The following is a 27,611-nucleotide window of genomic DNA, read 5'->3' on the forward strand; positions in this document are numbered from 1 at the left end:
GGGAAGAATGTGGGCAAGACTATGGACTGATTCAAGTAGAATTCCGTAACCACCTTGGGAAGGAATTTAGGGTGAGTACGGAGTTCCACTCGATCATGAAAGAACCTTGTGTAGGGTGAGTATGTGACAAATGCTTGTAACTCACTAACCCTTCTAGCAGATGTAATAGCTACTAAGAAGAGAACTTTCCATGTAAGAAATTTAATCTCGCAGTAATCCATGGGTTCAAAAGAAGAACACATGAGTCTTGTTAGTATTACATTATGGTCCCATTCTGTGAATGGTGGCCGTAACAGGGGTTTAAGATGAATTAAACCTCTTATAAATCTACTGACAAGGGGTTGTGCTGATATCGGTGCATCCCCTATTGTATGATGGTAAGCTGAGATAGCACTTAAATGCACCCTTACTGATGTGGTCTGGAGACCAGAGTCTGAAAGGTGCCAGAGATAGTCTAATAAAGATGATGTGGGGCAGGAAAAAGGATCAATACTTTTCTGTGTACACCATGTGGTGAATCGTTTCTACTTAGACCGATAGGTTTTTCGTGTGGAAGGTTTACGTGAAGCTACCAGCACTTGAGACACATCAGTTGAAAGATTGAGGGGTTGTAGGATCAAGCTTTCAACATCCAGGCTGTCAGGGATAGGGATTGAAGTTTGGGATGGTGCAACCTGCTCTGAACCTGAGTTATAAGAGTGGGAGCAATCTTTCTGGAGTATTCCTGGGAGACAGTAAACCAGTCCTATGTTTACATTGTGGAGATTTTAGAACTGCAACCTCATGTGGTGGGTCGACAGCTATGTTGAATGGTGTAAGCTTGAGGATTTTTTTTTTTTACACTGATTATTAGTAACCCCCCACCTTTTCATTTGGGTCTTGGAAAGTGAAATATGTTGTAGTTGACATTGGATATTTGGTTTAATAGCACATTGTCTTTGTCATTCAGCCATGTTTCAGTTATGCAACAGATCCAGGGTGTGAAGTCCTCAAGAAGATCATTAATTGGGGGGATTTTTTTAGTTAGAGATTGGGCATTCAATAGAAGCATAGTGAACATGAAGCAGGAAGAGAATAGGGAGGGTTGATACTTAGCGTGGGGATAGTCTTTGTGGTCCTTCTGTGATTCTTTTTTTGGGTTTTCCTTCTTAGCTCTCCATATAGACCTTGTTCTAGTATAAGTTCAATATTTGCTTATTTGTTCCATTGTGGAAGTAAAAGCCAGCCAGATGGTTCAGCCAGCCAGTAATTAAAGATATAACAAGTTTAGGCTTGCACTTCAGGCACGCACAAAAGGGCAAGCTCCTTTGTCATGCTCCTTCATGCACATGCCAAGGGCACGCATCTCCCGGTGCAAGCGCCTTCAGCATAACTGCCAGGATTACCTCGCCAGGATGGTGGGCTGGCACAAGGCAGGATTGCCTACCTGGCACTGGTGACTTCCCCACTTACTCTTCATTCTGCAGGGGGGGGGGGGGGGGTATAGCGCCTGCAGTGCGATTCCCCTCTGCCCCCAGTGTTGGCGCTCAGGCCACCTGCTACTGCTGAGGTCGGGTGGTCCGCTCCCCATATTCAATGTCACTGCCAGGATTACCTTGCCAAGATGGTGGGCGGGAGGAAGGTGGGATTGCCTACCTGCTGCCAGCGACTTCCCCTCTTGCTTTATGTTCTGTGGTGGGGTAGAGTGCCTGCAGTGCGATTCCCCACTGCCCTCCGGTGTCAGCGCTCAGGCCACCTGCTGCTCTTGAGGTCGGGTGGTCCATATCACCATTAGCTTTATGAAGTTTTTCCTGAGCAGACCAGAGATTCTGGTTCTTCTAAATTAGTTTTCCAGCTTAGGTTGGATGCATCCATGGTTAGGTAATTTGTACTGGAGGAATCTGGAAGAAGATTCCATTGAGATTTGATTGAATCAGCCACAAAGACAAAGTCCCTGAGTGACATGGATGCTGTCCCACAGATCCTGAGCCCACTGTAACTTTAGTGTCCATTGGGCCAGTCACATATGAAGACATACCATTCAAGCATTTATTTAGAATTTCTTGATAAATAACATCAACATCAGCAGCAATTAATGCAGTAAATGTGAGGGAAACCAAAATTCAAACAAAAATTGTTACGGGACCATTATGATGTCGTTGATGTTATTTACACCTTCTCCCAAACATTACAAACTTACCTCCACGAGAGCCCGAGCGCTCTCTATCGCCGGGCCCACCCTTTGGAACGCAATGCCTGTCGAACTACGACAAGAAGAATGCACAAAAACATTCAAACGTAAGCTAAAGACCTGGCTCTTCACCAAAGCATACACCTAATTCCCCCACTTTCACACTCACACCCATACTCTCCTTCCCTCTCCCCCATTCCTCACTCCCACCTCTAAATTCCTCCTTCGCCCCCTTCCTGTTCAGTCCTCTTACCTTCTCCTGATTTCTCAGCTCGCCTTCTCCTTTTACCCCATCCACCCCTCCTCCCCACCTACACCCCCCACCCCCTCCCCATCCCCCCTCCTCCCGTATAACCCTACACAATTGTATTTCCATGGCATTGCTGTATTTATGAATACTTTGTACATAGTGATACTCTATATATATTTGTAAATTTTGCTCATAAGTTTTGTTTAATTATCTCCCTCCTCTTTTCCCCCTCCTCATTTGTTCTTATGTTAAATTCGTTATATCTGTTCGATGTAAACCGCCATCCCAGGCGCCTGTTTCAGTTACACTGTAAACCGATGTGATATCCCGGATGAACGTCGGTATATAAAAATTTTAAATAAATAAATAAATAAATAAATTTATGAAGAAATTCTACATAAGTGCTTTGAATGCTTGAACTATATAGTACTCTGCTAGTGTATTTTGCAATTCTTGACTATTTCTTTGGGTAATTTACATATGAAGACATGCCAGGAATGTATCGTGTACTGTTGATGCCATAAGGCACAACATTTGTGCTCTGCTAAATTATTTGTATCCCCTCTACTGCAGACTTCAACATAATTATCCTCACCTGTGCAAGAAAGGCTTTTGCCCAAGGCAAAGTTTGACACTTCATGCATATCCAGCATAGCCCTCTGCTTCAACGGCAGGGGAGCAAGACTGATAACTTCATTTTCAATGCAAAACCAGCATGGCTCTCTGCTTCAACGGCAGGGGGGAATGAAGAAAGGTGGATCTATACTCAGGCAACAATCAACAAGGATTGAATTGAATCTGGATAAACAGATAAGCATGGGTGTGGCTTGCTTATTGTGGTGGTTAATACCCCTAACTAATTAAGCTATTTCAATTAGATGCAGTTCCAACACTGCTCTCTACATTAATGGCGGGGTGGAAGGGAAATATAATAAAAAAGGTTACTAAGAGCCAAGAGAAACAGGTATGTGAGAGAGAAAAAATAGTGCGAAAGCTTGCTGGGCAGACTGGATGGGCCGTTTGGTCTTCTTCTGCCGTCATTTCTATGTTTCTATGTAAGACACATCTATCAGAGCTCCAATAAATTCCAATTGAGAAGACAGGCTCAAATGGGACTTGGAATAATTTATGACAAACCCTAGCAACTCCAATACATGACTGATTCTTCTCACTGATTCTATGGCACCTCCTTGATGGGAATTCTTGATCAGCCAATCACCCAGGTAGGGAAATACATGCAGGTTCAACTTGTGTAGATCCATAACTACCAGTGAAAACATTTTGTGAACGCACATGGTGCTGAAACTAGGCCAAAGGGCAGTACACGAGATTGGAGGTGGTATTTTCCTACTACAAATCTGAGATATATCCTGTGACCTGGACATCTCTCTATGTACAAGTATCCTTTAGATACAGTGAGCATAGTCTGTTCATTTTGAAGGAAAGGGATTAAAATGCCCAGAGAAATCATTTTAAACATTTACCAGTAATCTGTTCAAAGCCCTTAAATCTAGAATGGGACAGAGTCCGTCTGTCTTCTTTGAGATCAGAAGTATTTGAAATAAAAAGCCTTCCCTCTTTCCTTTGTGAAACAAATTCACCTAAATTGACCTCTAAAAGGGAGTCAACTTCCTTTTGTAGCGGTTTCTGATACGGAGAAGCAGATCAAGAACTTCTCAATGTGCGACTTGGTTTATTCAATAGACATAGTCTGTATTCATTCTTCATTATGTTGAAAACCCAAATGTTTGAAGTTATCCTGGCCTAAGAACTTACATAAAAGCTTCCTTCCTCCTCTCCCCCCCCCCTCCTCCAACAAGAAGGTTATCTGGCATAGATACTGGGATCTTGGTTATGCCCTCCTCCATCCAGGCATAACCCTAAGTCCCAGGTGATGGCTGCAGTTTTATGGCCCTTTGTTGGTTTGGAATGAGAGCGAGGTCCCTGTTTACAAGGATGAGGGAGCAGAGAAAAATATCTCCTTGAAGACTGAAATACCTTCTTTGTGTCCACAGGAATACCTTCTGGATAAAGGCAGCGGTTCTGGAGTGGCAATAGAGCAGGTCTGAAGCATAGCACAGTGATCTTTCATGTAAATCACCACTTCTTTGACCTTATCTCCAAATAGATTCTCCCCATTGCAAAGTATGTCAGTGATCCTGTCCAGAACATCTTGTTTGAGTTCACAACACACAGTCATGGAAATCTGTGGGTGTTAGTACATATTGCAGAGACTCAGTGCCATCTCAAAAACCATCAAAGGATGACTGGACCATATGTTTTCCACATCTCCTTGTCCACTAGTCCAGGGTGTCATGCTGCTAATGAATGAGATGCTGCAACAACCTTTTCTTCATATCTTTCAGGATTTTTCACATGTATTGGCTAATGAAGAGCTAGTAGGAAGCTATTAAAGTTCTGAGCATAGTTCCCTGGTAAACCTTTCTCCCACCTCTTCCTGGGCCAACTGAGGAAGATCTGTGGATGGCATCTGGATCTTTGGAATCTGTTGCAATTTCCAAGAATTATTAGAGGATGAGCTGTCCTTTATACAGGATCACTTTGAAGAATTCAAGGCAGCAGCCAGAATTTCCCCACTTCTGGCATCGTGCGCAGATAAACCAGTTCTTCTTGGTCTTCGGAGTTCCTCAACGCTGAAACAGAAAAAAAGAGAACCCTTTGCTTTGTATGGGTGGAAGAAGCTGGATGATAGTCTATATCTCCCTGGCCCCTACTGATGCTCAATGCCAAAGGAGATCAATGCCCTCCTGAAATTGATGCACCACCAGTGGTCAATGCAGCTCCCTGGTCCCTTGATGCAGATATAATGGATTTAACTCTTTTGAAGACCTTTTCCATTAGCTTTTGATGGTAACAACATCCTCTGGGAGTTGTCTTTCCACACATAAATATCCTGAGGTGCCGTGGTCCTCCCCAGCAAAACATCACCTTTCACAAGGATCTGTGTTATAGACATGAGGGGCTCACACCAGGGATACTTATTGAAGCCACTGACCATCTTCGCCTTTTTGGACATTTGGCGAAAAAATAAATGAAAAAAATCAAATAGTTCAACTTTAACCAAAATCTGATTAATGCCACCCAGTACCCAGATGTTGTTGCAACCGGAAGCCGACAAAAAATAAAAACTTGTAAACCTTAATAAAACCTACCTAGTGAAGCTAAGAGGGGTGGAACTGAGAGAACAATAAGGCCTTACACAAAGAAAAAAATGAATTTAGAGGAACTTTTCTTCACTGAGAGGAAAATAATCTACAACCACGGGGGTTCCTTCGAACTATGAAAATTTAGGTGGCCCCTCATGATGCAAGTCCTATGGCACAAGCTTCTAAAAACTTTTGAGTACATTTTCTGCAACAAGCTCCATCGGAAAACATCATCCACATGTAAGGACTCAGCATCCTGCTTATCCTCAAAGAAATATAAATTATGGTATGTAACAAACAGATTCTAAGATAACATGTGTTGAAGATATATTGGCGAGTACCAAAAATACCCCATAACTGAAGTTAAAGTATTTCAGGACACTGATTTGAAGTGTCCCAAACCAGTCAAAATGACAGAAAACATGAAAAAAGGGTCCCTCTCTCAAATAACTGATTTTCTAAAATAGCTTTAGAAAGTTCTATGATGAGACTTCAGCTATTCTGATTGACAAATACTTTGACCAATTTTTTTTCCATTCTTTGACATAAGGATATGAAAGATGGTGATAAGTCAAACACTAGCTACAAACAGTATGGCCACATAATGGCCAGGGGTGCTCTCAGCTAACCAAAATGCACCATCTAATCTAGACTACTTTATAAGAGGAAGAAAACAGAACACACAAAAGTTCTACAGAAGCAATGCCTAACAAATAGTTTTCAAGAGTCTCAAAACAGCATACAAAGCTAACATGTTATATTAAATATATTATTTTGTAACAATATAATTCCAATTGCTATTCTTAGAATCAAAATCAAATAGAGATAAAACAAATTATGGCAGACATATGGGAGTCGTGTTGCTGCAAGAATCGCTCAGTTTGGCTGACATATATCAACATTGCACTGAACAAAGGGCAATAAATAAATGGCTTGTGCTGGAATAATTGTTTTCAACTGTTGAAATGTAAATAGATACCATATGAGATCATTTTGATTTCTCTAAAAAAAAAATCAATTGGGCCTCTTTGCTAATTTACTTAACCTCAAACCCATATGTTTGCACACAGATTTAAACTAATGCAAGTGTAACATTTTTGTACACTGTGAGCCATTGCAGCTTATGGCTCAAGTGGTTTCACACATTTATGATTAAAATTAAAGGAAACAGTTTTTAAATGACAAAATACAAATCAAATAAATAGCAGGAATGCTGATGATACTAAAATTTCACTAGACTTTTCTACTGAGGGGGTTTCCTTTATTTTGTGCCTATAACAAAAATCTCTACCATTTGAACAGCTAAATTTCCTTTTTACTAAGTATTTGTTGCACTGCATTACATCTCTAATCTAAAGAATAGCATATTGCTTATGCTAAACCAACTGATACACAGGAAGGTACAGAGTAGAGACGCAGTTTCTGGCCTTAGTTACACCCTTTTGACTTGTTTTCATACATAAGCCTATCCTCCTCTCTCTCACTCTCTCATTTATGGGAATTGAATAACTCCACTCCAGCAAGTATCTAAACAGAGGAAAAGGAGAAAAAACCTGGCTTGCTGAAGAATCTACAGGCAATTGGCTGAGTTTATGGTTGACAATATGTAACAAATCCTCCCTAAAATAATTCAATATTTCAAAAAGAATACCAAAAATAATAATCTTTAAAATATTAAAAGACCATCATAATAGGCTACTCAAATGTAATTGAAACCTGGCTGGAACGCCCTATATATAATCATGAATCCAAAGCTCATTACATTCACTAAACATTTTTTACTGAATTTTTTCATATGCATTTAAAAACAATCCAATATTACTGTAGCATTTGAACTTTTCACAAAAGATTATCCGCAGTATTTGTCTACTGCTGAAACATCCATCTTTTGAGGGTTAGGAACCTTATACTGGGATGCAATAATGTTTCCAATTCTGTCTGACAAAAATGGGAGAATTCCCCAACTGAACTAGATCCCTGATGGACAAGTTCTGAAGAAGTAGGAACCAAACCTGTCTCTGCCAAAATGGAGTTGTCCCTTCTGAGTTTTAAGAGAATTATTTTCACCAGAGGAATCAGGATATATGCATATGAAAGCTCCTCCCCCCATCCCCAGTCTAGAAAGAAAACATTCAAGGATAGTTTGTCCTTTTATCCTCTTCTCAAACTACATTGAGGGTCTTTCCTGTTCAAATGAAACACAAACAAATCAACATTCGATATTCACCATTTACGGAATATCTGGTTTGCTATTCACCTGTCCTTGCCAGGTAGATCTGTGGCTCAGAGTTATCCATTGTGAGATGACCCACATCCTTACCATTTTCCATATACAATCCTGTTCCTCGCTCATAGCAAAGTAGCAATCACCGCAGTAGACTAATCACCCTTCAGCAAGCGAGCCCTCTTAAGGGCCATACCATAAGACAAAATCGCGTTGTATCTTCATGAAGAACGAGCCCCTGCCGCAACAGATCCTGGTGCACCGGAAACCGTAAAGTCTTTGAGGAGCCTTCACAGATCAGCATACTATGGTCTCCTGGGCCAATCTGGTGCCACCAGAAGCACCATTTGTCTGTGACTCTCGACCCTCCGAACCATTCTGCCCAACATGGGCCACAGGGGAAAGGCATACTGCAGCTTGTCCTCTGGCCATTCCTATATGAAAGCATTGATACCCAATGAATTTGGATCTCTCCTGTAACTGAAGAATCAAAGAACCTTCGCATTGCGAGAAGTCGCCAGCAAGTCCAGAAAAGGAAGGCCACAGGGATCCACTATTAGCTGAAATGCCTCATCTCACAATGCCCATTCTCCTGGGTCCAGACTCTGCCTGCTGACAAAGTCTGCTCTTACATTGTCTTTTCCTGCAATGTGCAAGGCTGAGATCTTCTGAAGATTCACTTCCACCCAATCCAAAAGTTAGTCTATTTCATATAGCACTTGCTGGCTCTTGGTTCCTCTCTGGATACTGTCGTTGCATTGCCCAACATGATCCAGACCACTCAACCCTGCAACCTGTCACCGAACTGCAAGCATGTCAACCGGATCATCAGGGTTTCCAGCCGATTGATGTTCCAGAGATTCTTCTGCACTCCAGCACCTTTGCGCTGTCAGTTTATGACAGTGATTTCCCCAACCCTGGAGGCTCGCATCTGTTGTGAGTACTAGCCAGTGATTTCAAGGAAACCCCCTTTTTTAGATAATCCACTTGTAACCACCACTGTAGTTCAGAGCAGACCTCCATTGGCAGGTGGAGCCAAATATTTGGGCTCCAACGAGAGAGCAGGAAGTGCTGAAGAGGATGCATATGCGCCCTCACCCATGGCACCATTTCTAGGGTTGCTGCCATCAATACAAGTACCTGTTAGATAGGACCACACTGTCGGGCATATTATGTTTATCAACAGATGCACCTGCACCAACAACTTCTAAATACGACCCTCTGGCAGGAAAACCCTGCCCTGCTTCATGTTAAACCAAATACCAAGATACCAGAGAGACTGAGATGGCTAAAGACTGCTCTTGGCCAGGGTCACCACCCAACCAAGCTCCTGCAAAAAGGAAATCACCTTGCATGACACCAGATGGCTCTCTTCCAGAGACTTGGCCTGAATCAGCCAGTCGTCCAAGTATGGGTGTATCAGAACACCATCCTTTCTCAACTCTGCCACCACCCCACCATAACCTTGGAAAAACTCAGTAAACACTCTGACTCCAGACTTTTTTCTTGCAATTTCACTTTATTAACTTCACTCAGCAAAATAAACTTCACAATACTGCCAGAGATAATAATACTCCCAGAGCGGAAGGGATGGGGCCTCCTAGCTGGGCTTATGCTCTTATTTCCCGTTAGCTGGTCATGCCCTCTGAGCTCCTCCTGCCCCGCAGGTTCCCGCCCAAAGATCACTCTCCCTTTGGGGATTTAAGGTAAGCCAGGCATCTAGCCTGGTCCTGCCCAAGTTTATAGAGGAATGCTATACTATTCTTGTGGTGCCTGTGATTTGTGTGAGATGACCCTAACTGACCAATATTTGATTCATCCTATCACTGGATATAAGATTAAACACTATACTAACTATACTTCTCAGAATGTTATATATGTATTACAGCATGACCGTTCATCTACATAGAGCACATAGGGTCAGTAGCTGTCAAACCAGCACATGGATTCTCTTTGGTGAATGTGCGTTGGCGCACACCCAGAATCGCGACCATTTTATAACTTCAGTGTGTATATGCATGCATGTTATAAAATAGCCCGACCATGTGCATAAGTGCCCCCAATTTTAAGTGTATACACAAAATTCCCCGCTCTTTGACACAAAGCTAAGTTGATCAGGTGTTATAAATATAACACTAATCTTGTTTATTTGGAACACAAAGGTGGCGTGCAAAAAAGCTGTGGCTGAGAGTGTTAAAAGAGAAAATAAGAGGATAACTATAACTGTCATTTAGACGCAGTAAACGTTGAAGACAAACTGTGATTAATTGTTATTCAACGTGGTAAGCATTGAAGATGTTAGCACTCATTATACAAATTTGAATAAGATTAAAAACTTGAATAAGATTGAGCTTTTTTAGCTGATTTTAAGCACACATACACGATTTGTTTTTCTCGATTTTTTCACATAAAAATATTTAAAAAATTTCAAGGTAGGATGGAGGTGGGTTTATGATTACAATATTGTAAGATTCTGTGCACAAGGCCGCGGAGGCATGTGACAGAAAATGTAGGAAACCTTCCTCATCCTACTTCATTAATTTTTATACATGAATAGGTAAACCAAGTTGTTTTTTGATCCAATTTTAAGTGGACGTGCACCTATGTGCGTAAAGCTAGCTTCTACCGCATACATCTGGGAATTTCAAGAGTCCATGCCATTGCAGTTGCACCAGTTGGCCTTTTAGTATGATGTTAGTTAACAGCTAGGTCCTCCAAACCTCCCTGATTTGATAGTCTGCACTCCCCCCAGTTACCCCAGACCCTTTAAACCTCTGAGAAATGGCTCACTCTTTATATTTTTTAAACTTACACCTTGTCCCAAGCAGAAGTAAACTTATGCAGCAGGGGGTATGTGCACACAGTGGGATATACACATGCATCTGAGTGGCTTTTAAAATCCGATGTGTGCGCATCTCCCGATTTTGGCAAACCCTGGGCTTTTAAAATTTACCTAAAAGTGTGCAATTCATACTCAACTAATTGAATATCATAGTTGCATAAATACTTTTTAATTTCAAGCACAGTTTGTCCAGCAGTTTAACATGTTTCATCATAGTTTTAGTTATCTTAAATGGACTGTCACTGATCAAGTTCAGCCTTCCCATTGGTGGGGGGCTGGGGAGAGAGCCATAATGAAGCTGATTTAAATAAGCGTGAGCATTATTGAATTTACACACTTGTCTCTTTCAGGCTTAAATGAACATATTTATTGGCATACTTTGATTTAAAGCTTTGGGATAGTTTTGCCTACTTTCTTTTAGTAGGATTCCCTTAGTTGTGGTTTTATTTAGAATCTGCTTTTGTTTTATTAGTATTACTTTAACTTTTGAATGAGATATGTGATATACGCTGATTGGTGTAGTTTTAGCATATTTTGTTATTTTAAAATGGCATTGTGTTTTGGTTTTTTTTTAATTTATATTTTATTAGGATTTTCAACAAATTTTTTACGTTTGCAAAAATCAGGAAATAATCTTTAACACTAGAAACAATGAAGAAAAGAGAAAACCATAATACATTCTGTGTATCCGAATATTAGTCCCCAATAATGGGAGGAAGTTTCAGAAAGATAATTATATTATTTAACAAAATTAGTACTATCATACTAAAAGAGACATTTATTATTCTTTAGCAGTTATCTTACCTCTAAACTATTCCTTATCAGTCAGGAACGTCTCAAGGTGGGAGGAGTCTTGGAACACAAATTTATTTTTCTGTAAGATAATTAAACATTTGCACGGGAATCGCAAATAAAAAGTCGCCCCTAGAGCCAATACCCTTGGTTTTAATTCCAAAAATTGTTTCCGACGTACGAGCCACGTCCGGAAATATTTGGACCTTATATCCACAGTATAGCACATCTTTATTCTTGAAAAATTTTTGTAAAATCATATTTTTATCTTGCTTTCTACAAAAAGAAACCAATAGTGTTGCTCTAGTGGGTATCTCATCCACTGATGCCTCTAAAAATGAGGTCAAATTTGTTGATTCCTGTTGCACTATGTCCATTTCTTCCATCCCTCCTTGAGATTGTATCCTAGACTTAGGTATATAATACATTTTGGAAATACTCTTTTCATCTATTGAAGATATAAAAAGTATTTCAGTCAAGTATTTCTTTAATAATTCAAAGGAGGATAACAATCTGGTGACTGGGAAGTTAATAAATCTTAAATTCTTAACACGATTTTCATTTTCTAACATTTCCAAATGACAGTGTATTATTAAACTATCTTTTACTACTTGCAATGCAGTTACTTGATTATTTATTGCCTTACCATTTTCATCAATTTGATTTAATCGACTCTCATGTTTTTCAATCTTACCATTAATCTGTAACACATCTTGCTTAAATTGTTCACATGAATTAGTTTTTCTAACATCTACTAAAACTTTCCATATATCACTCAAAGTAACACTCTGAGGATCTATTAATTCTACATTCACATTTCTATCTGGTAACAATTCTTGTATTAAAGCTTCCCCCGCACTTTCTTGTATCCTCCCCCTCTCCAGAGCATCACTGTTACTAGGTTGTTCAGAATTTTCTGACCCCCCAGTCCCTGGTACCGTGGATTGGTGAATAACCTCCAGTGGTGTAAGAGGTGACTGCTTCTGGGCTGGACTCTCAGGAGAACCTGAAGAGAAGGAAATTTCCGATATAGGATGTCTTTCAAATTGACCAATTCGCCGAACCACATTGGAGTCCATAGGTCCTCTACTTGCTGAAGCTGCCGGCGATGATGTTAGCATCTTTGTTTTCCTTTTCCTACCCATAAAATAACAATGGGAGGTAAGGAAATTCAGCTAAGCAAAGGAAAAAGAGAAGGAAAAAATGTAGAAGGGGCGCGCCCCTTTGGCGCGCGGCTTCGGCAGCGCGCCGGCAGCTGCACACCGCAGCTCTTCTGAATTTATTGGTAGGCAAAGTCGCTGCTGGATGACATCAGCAGAATTAAGCAGTAAGGTGATGTTTCCAGCTCCCTGGGCGCCCGAATTGCTCGGTTACCCCGTCGCTGTCCTCCTGCCCTCCTCTCACAGGGAGAGGTTCGTTTCATCAAGTTCCTCCGGGTACACGCCACAGCTCTTCCGAATGTATTGGTAGACAAAGTCGCTGCTGGATGACGTCAGCAGAATTAAGCAGTAAAGTGATGTTTCCAGCTCCCTGGGCGCCCGAATTGCTCGGTTACCCCGTCGCTGTCCACCTGCCCTCCTCTCACAGGGAGAGGTTCGTCTCACCAAGTTCCTCCCTGTGTTTTCTTTTATGCAGATATGCCAACTAGAGATGCTGCCTCTGTGTACTCCTGACATAAAACTGTTTTCTGGACACCCCTGATGCAGAGTGTTATATCTCAAAACGCTAGACCAGTGTTGAGTTATTTTGGATTTCTCATGCCTGAAGCTTTGTACTCTTTGAGCTTTGTTCATCATGCATGTCCCAGCTTCATATAAGTACTTTGATATTTTATTTGCATTCTAAAAATTTGAATTAAGGATTTATCTTGACCGATAATTATACCTATAGACATTATTTTATACTGCTCTGATGGACAGTGTATTTTAGGGCCTCATATGATGGTCAATCTTTCCTTATAAATTTTGATGGTTGCACATTATTCCAAGTGAAATTCATCATGTTTTAAGTGAAATCATGATATATATAGTTTTATGCTACCACCCTTCAGCAAAACTTTTCAGTGATGAGAGACTGTCATCAAAATCAGGTCACCTTATCAGTACTATTCTCCAGCAAAGATATGAATTTTTGGGATAAGTTTTGCTGAGCTTATAGAACACTTTCTGCTAAAAAAAAAAAAACCTGCCCCTTACTGGCATGGGGTCAAGCCTGTAACAAAAACCTCTCCTAAGAACATAAGAATATAAGATATGTCATACTGAGTCAGACCAAGGGTACATCAACCAAACCTTTTTTAAAACCCAATTATACTAACTGCTGTAACCATATCCTCTGTCAATGTATTCCAGTGCTTACCTATATGCTGAGCGAAAAATAATTTCTTCGATTTGTTTTAAATGAGCTACTTGGTAACTTCATGGAATGCCCCCTGGTCCTTTTATTATTTGAGAGAGTAAATAACTGATTTACATTAACTTGTTCAAGTCCTTTCATGATTTTGTAGACTTCTATCATATCCCCCCTCAGTCATCTCTTCTCCAAACTTAACAGCCCTAACTTCTTTAGCCTTTCCTCATAGGGCAGCCATTCCATGCCCCTTTATTTTGATAGCACTCCTCTGCACTTTCTCCAGTACAGCCATATCCTTTTTGAGATGCGGTGACCAGAACTGCACACAGTATTCAAGGTGTGGTCTCACCATGGAGTGATACAGAGGCATTATGACATCCTCTGTTTTATTTTCCATTTCCTTCTTAATAATTCCTACCATTCTGTTTGCTTTTTGATCGCCACAGTACACTGAGCTGACGATTTCAATGTATTATCCACTATGATGCCTAGATCTCTTTCCTGGGTGGTAACTCCTAAGATAAAACCTAACATTGTGTAACTATAGCAAGGATTATTTTTCCCTATATGCATCACTTTGCACTTGTCCACATTAAATTTCATCTGCCATTTGGAAGCCCAATCTTCCAGTCTCGCAAGGTCCTGCAATTCATCACAATCCGCTTGAGATTTAACTACTCTACATAATTTTGTGTCATCCACAAATTTGATCCTACTAGAGAACTCTATACAGCAATATTTTTACTGAAACTTGTAAGGAATTCCTATCTTACAAGAATAAAGAGGGGCCTTTAAATAGAGACAGAGGTTTATTTATTTATTTAATGACATTTATCAAAATAATTTACTGATTAAAAATCGCTTAAAAAGAGATGTACAAAATTAGCAAAATACAATAGATTCATTACAAAACAATATACAATAAACATATTCTGATCCCCAATCTACTGCCTGAAAACAATTTACTATACCTCTGTCCAACCCTTTGGTATTAAAGGTCACTGACATAAGCCATGTTTTCAATTGTTTTTCTAAACTGCCTCAAATCACCTTCCTCTCTTAATTCAAGTGGGAGGCCATGTCATAAATGAAAACTGGTTCTTACCTGCTAATTTTCGTTCCTGTAATACCACAGATGAGTCCAGAAAAGTGGGTTGTGTATCCCTACCAGTAGGTGGAGTCAGAGAACAATTAGAACTTTGGGCACTGCTACATAACGAGTGCCACTTGCTGTCACTCAGTATTGACCTGTACCCAAGTCCATGCTAACAGAACTAAATAACGAAGGGTAGCACCCAACCAAATTTCCGGACTACCATTTCGTCAATGGCAAAAAGCCAGACCGAACAATTGCTAAAAACTGCTCCATGAATCATGTCTGCAAAAAAGGAGCTTCAACAATAAAAAACTTAAGCAGGTTCTGACCAAGACAGTCTTTCGGTATCTGAAGAAAGGGGTGGGCCTCTGGACTGATCTGCGAGACAGAAGTGATCCTCCCAATCCAAAAATATGGGCCCCTGATGGAGCAGATGCATTAGATGAGCCAGCTGAAATGGACCCTCTAGAGCCAAGTGTACCAGATCTGCGAACCAGGGACGACGTGGCAATTCCAGCGCCACCAGAATCACTCTTCCCGGGTACCGCTCTATGCGATGGAGAAGCCGACCTATGAGGGGCCAGGATGGGAAGGCATACAGCAGAATCCCCATGGGCCAATGACACACGAGAGCGTCTATGCCCACCAAGCCCTGTTCTCGGCGACAGCTGAAAAAACTGTTTTTGCATTTGCCTGCGTTGCCATCAGATCCAGCTGAGGAGTTCCCCATCTGGCGCAAATGAGATTCCACACCTCGCGAGATAGTTCCCATTCCCCTGGGTCTAGTTGCTGACGGCTGAGATAATCGGCTTGCACATTCTCTACTCCCGCGATATGGGATGCGGCAATGCCCTCGAGATGGCACTCCACCCAGGTGAACAGAAAACGTGCCTCCAGTGCTAAGGCAGGACTTAGAGTCCTGCCTTGCCGGTTGATGTACGCCACCGTTGTCGCATTGTCTGAGAAGACTCGCACCATTCTGCCCTGGATCCAGGGAAGAAACGCCCGCAGCGCCAAACATCCAGCCCTGGTCTCGAGCCGGTTTACGGACCAGGATCTTTCCATCGCCAACCAGAGCCCTTAGGCAGACCTGTCTGCACACACCGCCCCCCAACCTGAAAGGCTGGCATTGGTGGAGATTATCAGCCAATTTGGAATGTCCAAATCCACCCCCCATTCCAGATTGTCCAGTGACAGCCACCATGACAGACTGGCTCTGGATTTCGGAAGTAGAGGCATTGGTAGATGGAATTACTCCAACACCGGGCTCCAGCGAGACAAAAGCGCACGCTGTAAATGTCTTAAGTGAGCAAACGCCCAAGGAACCAAGTCCAAGGTTGAAGTCATGGAGCCCAGGACCTGAAGATGATGCCACGCTGTGGGATTGTTCCTTCGAAGAAGGGAATGTATTTGTTCCTGCAACTTCCCTATTTGGTCCGCCGCTAGAAACACTTTGCCCAGCAAGGTATCGAATTGTGTTCCGAGATAAATCAACTTCTGAGTGGGTTCCAAGTATCTCTTCTGCACATTGATTACCCAACCTAGGGATCGCAATGTGAACATCACCATGTGCACTGATCTCTCGCAGTCCACCCGAGACTTCGCACGAATCAACCAGTCATCCAGGTATGGGTGGACCAAGATTCCCTCCTGACAAAGGAAGGCCACCGCCACCACCACCATCACCTTGGTGAACGTGCGAGGAGCTGTTGCGAAACCAAATGGGAGGGCTCGAAATTGGAAGTGTCGTCCCAAGACCTTGAATCTCAGAAACCTCTGGTGATTCAGCTGGATCGGAATGTGTAAATACACCTCCGTGAGGTCCAGAGAAGCAAGAAACTCCCCTTTTCAAACCACGGCCATCACTGCCTCAGGATTTCCATACGAAAGTGAGGAACCCAAAGGCAACAGTTCACCTTCTGCGGATCGAGGATGGGCCGAAACGTGCCCTCCTTCTTGGGGACCACAAAGTACTAACCTTGTCCCTGTTGAGCCTCCGGAACTGGGACAATAGCTTTGAGCTCGAGAAGTCGTTGTAGAGTCACCCGGACCGCCTCTCGTTTGACACTTGAGGCCACTCGGGACTCCACAAAAACCTCTCGGAATGGGCGCAAGAACTCCAGTGCATACCTGTCTTTGATCACTTCTAAGTCCCAGCGGTCTGATGTAATTCTTGCCCATTCCAGGTAAAAGTTGGATAATCTGCCTCAGACAGCTTCGACAAAGTAATGGGTGCTCGTGGCTTCATTGGGGGTTTTTTTTTTTTTTTAATTACTTCCTGCACCAAGATGTCCCGAATCTCTTCCGGGCCAGTGACCCCCTCGAATTGACTGCTGGCGCCCTGAAGCAGGTTTAGAAGCAGGAGGTGCGGAGTATCTACCCACTCTGAAGCGGCGAGAGTCCCGAAACCTAGCTCAAGGAGGGAAGACTTTCTTAGAAGATCTTTTATCTTTCGGCAACCGATTGCCCTTGGATTCAGCAAGCAGCTTTACTAGCTGATCCAGATCCTCCCCAAACAAGAGCTTGCCCTTAAAGGGTAGATTACAAAGTTGGGACTTTGAGGACAAATCCGCCGCCCAATTTCACAACCAGAGGAGACGCTGCGCTGACACCAAGCACACCATACCTCTCGCCGAGGTCCTCACTAAATCATACAAAGCATCTGCAACATAAGCGATGCCTGCTTCTAGGCAAGCGGACTGCAGAGCCCCACTGTCGCCCGTACCGGCCCCAGCAGCTGACTCCTGGACCCAACACAGACAGGCCCTCTGCTTGAGGCTAGGGCAAACCGCCGCCCAATGGCTTAATGCGGCAACCTCAAATGCTAGCTTCAACTGGATCACCAGCTTGTGGTCCTGTATATCCTAAAGGGCAGCTGCCCCAGCAACCGGGATTTTTGGTCTTTTTCGTGACTGCCGAGAGCGCGGCGTCCACCTTTGGAATCTTCAGTAAATCTAAAACATCAGACAATAACGGGTACAGTTTCACCATAGCTCTGCCCACCTTCAAGCCGGAATCTGGAGTCTCCCACTCCCGGGTCACTAGTTTGCGAACCTTCTTAGGCAGAGGAAAAGATGTTGTGGGACCCCTAATGCAATTGAGGACTGGATTGACGCCCTCATTGTCAGACTCTTCTTGATAAACCTTAAGTCCCAGAACTTCAAGGACCTGGGAAATAAGGGGTCTTAACTCATCCCGCTTGAACAAATGCAGCACGCTGGGGTCATCCCCCTCCGCAGGAGGGTCATCGGGCTCATCTGGATCATCAGTATCCACATCGGCTGGATCCGGCTATGGATCCGGGTCTGCCGCTCCTTCTACCCCAGAAGCCGGCGTCGACCCAGACCCTGGAATCGGATCTCGCGTACCCTGGGGAGAATCCCCTGTGGGGTGAGCCTGATCAGAGAGGCGCTGACGAGGGTCCATACCCCGACCTCTTTTCTCAGGCGGGTCTGAACCTGCCCCCAGGAGACCAGGCTGCTTTACCGCCAAGCGTTTCCTTGGCAGGAAAGCCTGGTGCATAAGGAGGACAAATTCTGGGGAAAACCCCTCCGGGTACCCCGGGTACTCCTCCCCCACTGGAGAGTCTGCTGGTGTGATATCATCAGTTCCCCTGGTGATACTTTGCCTCCGTGCTTACTAATGAGGATGTTGGGGAGATACCAGTTCCGGAGATGGTTTTCAGGGGTGATGAGTCAGACGAACTGAATGAAATCACTGTGAACCTGGAAGATGTAGTAGGCCAGATTGACAAACTAAAGAGTAGCAAATCACCTGGACCGGATGGTATGCATCCTAGGGTTCTGAAGGAACTAAAAAATGAAATTTCTGATCTATTAGTTAAAATTTGTAACCTATCATTAAAATCATCCATTGTACCTGAAGACTGGAGGGTGGCCAATGTAACCCCAATATTTAAAAAAGGCTCCAGGAGCGATCCGGGTAACTATAGACCAGTGAGCCTGACTTCAGTGCCAGGAAAAATAGTGGAAACTATTCTCAAGAACAAAATTGTAAAGCATATAGAAAGACATGATTTAATGGAACATAGTCAACATGGATTTACACAAGGAAATCTTGCCTAACAAATCTGCTTCATTTTTTTGAAGGGGTTAATAAACATGTGGATAAAGGTGAACCGGTAGATGTAGTGTATTTGGATTTTCCGAAGGCGTTCGACAAAGTCCCTCATGAGAGGCTTCTAAGAAAACTAAAAAGTCATGGGATAGGAGGCGATGTCCTTTCGTGGATTACAAGCTGGTTAAAAGACAGGAAACAGAGAGTAGGATTAAATGGTCAATTTTCTCAGTGGAAAAGGGTAAACAGTGGAGTGCCTCAGGGACCTGTACTTGGACCGGTGCTTTTCAATATATATATAAATGATCTGGAAAGGAATATGACGAGTGAGGTTATCAAATTTGCAGATGATACAAAATTATTCAGAGTAGTTAAATCACAAGCAGACTGTGATACATTGCAGGAGGACCTTGCAAGACTTGAAGATTGGGCATCCAAATGGCAGATGAAATGTAATGTGGACAAGTGCAAGGAGTTGCATATAGGGAAAAATAACCGTTGCTGTAGTTACACGATGTTAGGTTCCATATTAGGAGCTACCACCCAGGAAAAAGATCTAGGCATCATAGTGGATAATACTTTAAAATCGTCAGCTCAGTGTGCTGCAGCAGTCAAAAAAGCAAATAGAATGTTAGGAATTATTAGGAAGGGAAAAGTTAATAGAATGGAAAATGTCATAATGCCTCTATATCGCTCCATGGTGAGACCACACCTTGAATACTGTGTACAATTCTGGTCACCGCATCTCAAAAAAGATATAGTTGTGATGGAGAAGGTACAGAGAAGGGCAATCAAAATGATAAAGGGGATGGAACAGCTCCCCTATGAGGAAAGGCTGAAGAGATTAGGGCTGTTCAGCTTGGAGAAGAGATGGCTGAGGGGGGATATTATAGAGGTTTTTAAGATCATGAGAGGTCTTGAACGAGTAGATGTGACTCGGTTATTTTCACTTTCGAATAATAGAAGGACTAGGGGGCATTCCATGATGTTAGCAAGTAGCACATTTAAGACTAATCGGAGAAAATTCTTTTTCACTCAACGCACAATAAAGCTCTGGAATTTGTTGCCAGAGGATGTGGTTAGTGCAGTTAGTGTAGCTGGGTTCAAAAAAGGTTTGGATAAATTCTTGGAGGAGAAGTCCATTAATGGCTATTAATCAATTTTACTTAGGGAATAGCCACTGCTATTAATTGCATCAATAGCATGGGATCTTCTTAGTGTTTGGGTAATTGCCAGGTTCTTGTGGCCTGGTTTTGGCCTCTGTTGGAAACAGGATGCTGGGCTTGATGGACCCTTGGTCTGACCCAGCATGGCAATTTCTTATGTTCTTATGAGGTCTTCCCTCACCGGGGCTAGAACAGGCGGAGAATCCTCTTCCCGCAAAGCCGAAGGTGAGACAGACATTCCCTCCCCGAAGGAGGAGGCAAGAAGCCCTGAAGAGCCCTCTAACCCCGGGGAAAACGCTGCGCATAAGGAGGCCGCATCTAACACCTGGCCACGTGACCAACACGCGCGGCAGGCCTGCGATTCTGTTTTCGGTCCCATACGCAGCAGCGCGCCGATAGTCTGAAATGAAATAGAAAAGGGCACGAATAAAAAAAGAAATGCTTGGAGCCGTGACACGGAGAAAATTTCAGTCAGGCAGGACCAGGAAAACAAACTTTTCATGCTGCGGGCTAAGAGACTACCGGCTGAGGAAAAAAAATGCGCGCAGCTTTGCCACAGGAAAGGAGCTTGTCTATAGTGAAATCGCAAGGCCCCCAGCAGGGAAGCGGCAAATAAACGAGGCACACAGAGTAAAACTCACCCTTGCCCTCAGAAAATGACCCAGAGTCCCGGGAGCTATGGGGAACATGCTGACAGTTTCCCCGGCCAACCGTAAAAGACCTGGTCCCCTCCTGCACCTCTCCTTTCCTCAGCACTGAAGACTGTCAGTCAGCTGCAGAGAAAACAGCTTTTTTTTTTTTTTTTTTTTAAATTAAACTTTACCAAGACACAGACAAAAGCTGTTGCAGGAGACAAGGGAGCAGCTGTAGCAGAGACGGTGGTGAGTAGCCAGGAGCCCCTGGTGTTCAGACACCGAACTGTGGCAGGCGAAACCCTGACAGGAATATCCAATTCCCCGGATGCCCTGGCTTCTACTGAGGGATGGCCCATGAAGGCGCCTAACACCTCAGGAAGCGACTGTAAACCAAAAAATTAAATTCAAACTAACTAAATAAAAAATATAACTAAAGACTGCAGGTGTGCATCTGTACCACCCGTTGGAGTCAGAGACTGCAGGTGGCACTCTTGTTATGTAGCAGTGCCCAAAGTTCTAATTGTTCTCTGACTCCACCTGCTGGTAGGGATACACAACCCACTTTTCTGGACTGATCTGAGTATGCTCAGGAAACCTTTTACTCTGTCAAAAAAGTAAAAAGTGTAAATATTGAATCTTGACTGATTTATTACTACAAGTTCAAAAGATGTAAAGGATTATCAACAGCATTTTGCAAATACTGTCTATTTTGGTAGCATTTTTAAAAAATCTGTGCATATATATAAAAAGTTACAAAATAGTAAGCCTGATAGCTAAAGTACCAATACCTTATCTCATTTTTACATACCAGCACACCAAGAGAAGAAACTGACAGATATTAGAAATAGACAATCATACATGACCTGCTGGCTAGAACAAATAATTATCCTAGGAGAAAAGTCAGTATGCAGTAGATTTATAAGATGTCACACTTTACTGACAAAATGTAAAAGTATACAATAAGTAAAAGCTAAAAGCCATTCCAAAATACTCACTTGTAGCCATGATGTCTGGAGTACATGGTGGTATACCATGATCCACAGCCCATCTGTAAGCACCATCGCCAACTAGAAAGCTAAGTTTCATAATAGTTGTATTACTTAAAAATGTTTATACAATTGGATTCTCTCCCCCACTTTGAATTTTCTTGTTTTATCTACTACCAAACAACAAATAGACCTTTCAACAGGACTTCAAGCAAAAATTGAAGCAGCAACTTCTTCCAACTTAAACTGGCTATTCTTAAGTTTAAATGACAATTTGTTCATTTTGTCGCTTGGAAGATGACTGCAGTCTAAATCATGAGGTAAAAATATTTTTTGTTGTCTTTTGCAACCACAATGTGAAACATATCATAATACTTCTTGCTCTGATAACCACTCATAATGAAGTGTCACCTAAATATGATCTAGCAGTGAAGGGGTTAAAAGTCTGAGATCAAAGCTGAAAGCAGAAACCTGTACTTAATGCTGGAGAAGGTTCTCCCTTGTCAGCACCACTAAATTGCAAGGAGTAAGTATGGTCTCTTGTACATAAGCCAGAAGCCAAGGTAGTGGGGCTGGATTGATTTTATCATAGCTCCAAAACCACAAGAAGCAGAGGACTACCCCAGGGATGCAAAGGCAAATTATATATGCATATTTAAACTCTTTAGTAGCTGCCTCTCTCCAATAGTTCAGGGTTGGGTACAATAAACAGAAATCAAATAAGTTACAGATAGTGAATGGGGTGCCTCTTCCGTTGTAGGCTGGCCTTTGCAACACTGTCCCATCAAACCAGGCCCCTTAAAAGTGCAGGAGCCAATTGGTGGTGATTCTACAGTACTCCAATGTTGCTACCCCACTCCTGCACCTTTAAGGGGGTAGGTACGATAGGATATTGCTGCAAAGGCTGAGCAAGGCTTAAGAGAGAACACCACCCCGCAGAGATGGTGGTACCCCTTTTCACTGAGGCACCCTTAGGCATAGATCTACACAGCCCAGCAGGAAATCCAGGCCTACATGGAAGCAGAGTAAAAAAAAAAGCTACTTGAAAACACACTGGGGATTTCTGTCATAATGAAGATGAGCTGAAAGGCTGGTAAGTCTCTAACCCTGATTAAAAAAAAAAAAAGTGAAGGAAGCTTAAAGTCGTTATAAAAATGACAATGAAAGAACAGAAGCTATGAATGCTAAGATTTATTTTATTTATTAAAATTTATTAATTGCCTCCCTGATTTGATCTAAATTATTCAAAGCGATGTACAGAGTCATAGAACACAATTTCAAAACCATATCCAAATAAATCAAACATAAAAATTATATCCTCTTCATCCTTGTTTCATAATTTTAAACAATATTAAAACAGTATTAACTTGGCCCATTACCCCATCTATAAACATGCACACAATTCGGGGCACCCACTTCGGTGATCAACCATGTTTTTAATTTTTTCTAGAATTTCTTTAGATCTTTTTCCTCTCTAACCTCTGACAGGAATGCATGTCATAATTTGGGGACAATCATAGAAAAAGGCCCAGTTTTGAAGCCTGGTGTGTCCATAAGTGTTGGCAGATAGAGACTGACACTGAGAACTTAATGACCTGCTGGACCGATTCCAGCGTAGTCAATTTTTCATGTGAGGTGGGCAATTCCCATTCAATATCTTTAATGCCAATACTAATATCTTAAATTGACAATGAGTTTTGATGGGGAGCCAATGGAGCTTCCACAGCAATGCTGCTGATTCCTGCCTCAACAGAATTCAGCAGCTTTCTACAGACTGCATGTAAGGTTTGAATTCTACTTGAAACCTAACCACCAAGGGTGAGAGTCAGAGAGATCCTGGTGATTTTCCTGATACAAGAGCGTGGAGAAGGGTCTTACCTGCTTCTCAAACCAGCAGAATGTTTATTTGGCATTTAGAGAAGCATCTAGTTTTTTATTTGTCCTAGATTACCTGCTAAAGAGGAAAATTTAACTTTGTTGAGCAATCATTCTGGATTGTAATTTCCTGAAGGAAAGGATACATGACTTGATTTGTTTCAGTGGGTTCTTCACAAGACCAGAGACACATATATTGAATGTATTATTTTTAAATAAAGTGTTCCAAAGTGCTCTCAGAATATTTTTGGGAATTGGAGTTTATCACAGTCAACGTTCACCCTGCTAACCAGTTATACAACTCAAGCCAATTTACAGGATTTGTGTTCTATAGTGAAGGTTTAATACTGTCTGATATTTTAAGAAATAGGTTAACAGACCATGTCTTGATACAGTAGTTTGTTAAACTTCAAGCAGCAGTACCGCATATAATCTCAATTTAGGTAAAATCTGAGTGAGGCACACTCTGATTATGTACCTGCTAAGTAATCCAGAGAGGTCTGACAAACATGGGTGTCAACGAATAAATTAACTATCTTTATAATGAACTGAGTATTCACATAACAGATTTGTAGCCGTGCCTCTCTTCCTATATAAAAGAATGCAAAAGATCCTCTCAGACTGCAAGAATGGAAATCTAGGAATACTGCAAAATCTCTGGGCAGCAAAAGGGAACTATGCATGGAAACCTCTATCTTTACAAAGTTTATCATGAAAATATTCTAAACTAAAAAGAAAAGGTCTAGAATTGCTTGGCAACTTAAAAGTAAGAATGTTTTATGACTCCAGGACTTGCATTATATGTGCTACATTATTACAATACATATCCAGAATAACTATGTCTTGCAGTTGCTCCGGGTAAGTAGGGATGGGTTTAGGATGTATATATGTGTGAGTGTGTGTATAGGATGTTTGGGGGTGTGTATGGATATGTATATGGGGAGGGAGGGCAGTGTTTGGGTGGGAGAGGATAGATCTGCCAGTGGTAGCTCCTCCTCAGTTTAGGCAGGCAGGCCCTGGGAAATCCCACCAGCTCCGCTAATTACAGTGAGCCATTTCAGCCAGAGTGTATATTTTTGGGTCTTTGGAGGCCTGATGAATTTGCACTACCAGATCACTACTGCAGGGATCCTTCCCTCAGCACTTATGTTCAGAGTTGGACTACCTGCCCGCCATAACTCCCCTTCTGTGACATCAGTGTCTCAGATGGCCAACCAAGAGCATAATTAAATAAAACATGCTAAAAGCAGAAGAAAATACTGAAATATTCTAGGGATGGATTTTAAGACCATTTTAAGTGTCAGCACCGAATCAAGGAGGCCTATGCTGGCGTCCGGGCATCCTGAAAACCACCTAGCTGAGTGCCTATCTCGGCGTCCAAGTGGCCAGCTTAGCTAGGCGCTTTTCTTGGCGTCGAAACAACCAGCTGAGGTAGGTGCTTCCCTAGGCGTTTATCACAAGGTCCGAGTGGCCAGATTTGCGACCAACTGAGCGCCTAGCTCAGCACCTGAGCGACCAGATACATGGCCAGAAGAGCGCCTAGCTCAGCACCTGAGCAGCAAAATTAGCTAGGCACCTTTTTGCATACCTGTCCTGATCATATGCACTTGCCACGAACTAAGTTCCTAGCTCAGCGCCTGAGTGGCAACATTTGCTAGGTGCCTTTCTAGGTGCCAGAGCGTCCATATTCGCTCCCGGCTGAGTGCCTATGTCGATACTCGAGCATCAAGATTGGTGCCCAATTGAGCACCTATCTCGCTGCTATGCCAGAATGAATTAGCATCCATGAAAATATTTGCCATGTTGTCTGCAGCACAGTTATTTAAAATATTAAAAATACTTTCTAGGGTCATACTTAATAGGGAGATCCGCTTTTATGCGCAGATTATCGGCGCAGGTTTTGAGCACAGATGCGGCCGCTTATTACATAGGCCCTTACTGCGCTTAGGTACGCACCTTTTTCCATATATGCGTGAATTTCTGCGTGCAAATCATTTGCATAATTTATGGGTTTTTACATCCTGCGGAAGCATCTTCAGCCGCGCACAGTGATCAAAACCCATGCTCATAACTAGCGCCTGTTTTGCCAAAGGTCTTATTACATCGGCCCCTCTGTGCTAAAAAAAAATGCTTTTACTAGAGTTACTATATTTCTCTATTTGGCTGTTTCAAAGATTGTAATGTGTCTTCTGGTAGTTAAAAAGTGCTATATTGATCTCAATGTTTATGTTTGAAATAATTTGCCTAAAACAATTTTTCTGTATTTGTGCAGAACAGAATTTTTTAAAAACTAAATAAAACTTATTTTCACAGATGTTAAAGCAGATAACTCTGAGAACAGTAATCTCAGTTTCTATCTTATTTTCTGAAGGAAAAGAAAACTTGTGGGATAGCTCTGTGTGTGTGCGCGCACCCCTAAATTTTGTGTTTGGTATCCTATCTGTTGTGATGCTGTTCGCGGGGCCCATCCCGCGAGCAGTCTCTCACCTCTCCAGCTCGTCGCTGCTGGTCCCTTGCTCCATGGCAGGTTGTGTAGGGCGCAGTGGGACAGCATGGTCCACAACCAGCCCACGGGGGCTATGTAGGGTACGCTGAGATGCAGTGCCTCAGGAGGCTGGACTCCTCTTGTACCTGACTCCTCGTCTCAAGCTCCTAGTCCTCCGAGTCTTCCTCTCAAGTTCCAAGTCCTCGTCTCAAGTTCCAAGTCTTTCGAGTCTCCGTCTCATGTTCCAAGTCTTCTGAGTCTTCATCCGAGTTCCATGTATTGTCACATCAGGTCCTCAGCCTTCGCCTGTTCTGACGCACAAACCGTTCCCAAACAGCAGGTCCGAAAGGGCTATTGAGTGGCCGGAGGGCTTCCTCAAAGACCAGCATTGCATTGTTGGTCTCACTCGGTGTTCAGGCTCAGCAGAGGTCCAAGGGTGCTATGTTCCAAGATCCAAGCCCAGCCCATACCAGAACCGCTCGCCTCCCACGATGCCTTCCTTGGAGTCTCACCCTGAGGTTGTGCCATGGTTCATGGGCTCACTCTCCTCGAGCAAGCAACCGCATTCCCCACACTCGCAACACTATCCACACCAAGTATTCACAACAATTCAGAGGGGTCATGAGGACAGATAGGAAAAAGGTTTTTTTTTACACTGCGAATGTATCCGAGAACATCTTGTTCTTTAGAGATGAATTTTAAAAGCCCAGCACATGTCAAAATCAGGAGATATGCGCACAAGTTGGGCTTGTGACACCATTGGATTTTTAAAAAGTCACACAGATATGCACGTATCTACCCCTGCGCGCACATCTCAAAATTTTTCAAAAAGGGGCGTGGTGTGAGAGTGATATGGGTGGGACATGGGCATTTCAGGCCATGGCCAAGAGATGTGCGTGCAAGTTTATTGCTGCCATGGAGGAGGTGGTTAATTTAGAAAATGGGCACACTAGATTATTAGTTCAGCTTAATATTTCAAGTGCCTTTGACTCTATGAGACATGAAATTCTCATTGCTCAATTGAGATCCATTGGGATCTCAGGAAATGTACAAATTGGTGACCAATCCTCCTCCTGGTGGTCAATGAAATTTGGGTTCCTTCAGGGGTGGGTGAGTCTACTGTACTCTAACTTGTATTTAGCCCCACTAGGGAAAGTGCTGCAAAACCTGGAAATCTTATATTTAATTATGCAGACAACATACAGTTGTATATTCAAAATGCTGTTACTGGTGAGGTTCCAGATCAAACTTTTAGTGCCTACATGAAGTCCAAATTTGGTTGGCAAATAATGTACTGGTTATAAATATCCTGAAAACCAAACTCCTTTAGGCAGAAAAAACTAATTCGGCAGCAGATGCAGCCGGATTAATGTCTAAAGAGGAAAACTTACCAATATCAACTAAAATAAAAATTCTAGGTATAATTTTAGACTCATAACTTACATTGTAACCATACGAAGTACTTAGCGAAAATAGCATTCTATAAATTAAAAT

At 42.5% G+C, this 27,611-nt stretch overlaps 1 protein-coding gene across 1 annotated transcript in view; it reads right to left on the reverse strand.

Annotated features, from left to right (window-relative positions):
- The window catches only part of TASP1 (taspase 1), a 352,009-nt gene that overhangs the window by 200,296 nt on the left and 124,102 nt on the right, over positions 1-27,611 (reverse strand). The window contains exon 7 of the mRNA XM_029593555.1: positions 21,767-21,846. Coding sequence (XP_029449415.1) covers positions 21,767-21,846 — 80 coding nt within the window. The remainder of the gene's footprint in view (positions 1-21,766; positions 21,847-27,611) is intronic.

Source organism: Rhinatrema bivittatum, chromosome 3 (assembly GCF_901001135.1).
Source record: "Rhinatrema bivittatum chromosome 3, aRhiBiv1.1, whole genome shotgun sequence".
In the NCBI taxonomy this organism is placed as follows: domain Eukaryota; kingdom Metazoa; phylum Chordata; class Amphibia; order Gymnophiona; family Rhinatrematidae; genus Rhinatrema; species Rhinatrema bivittatum.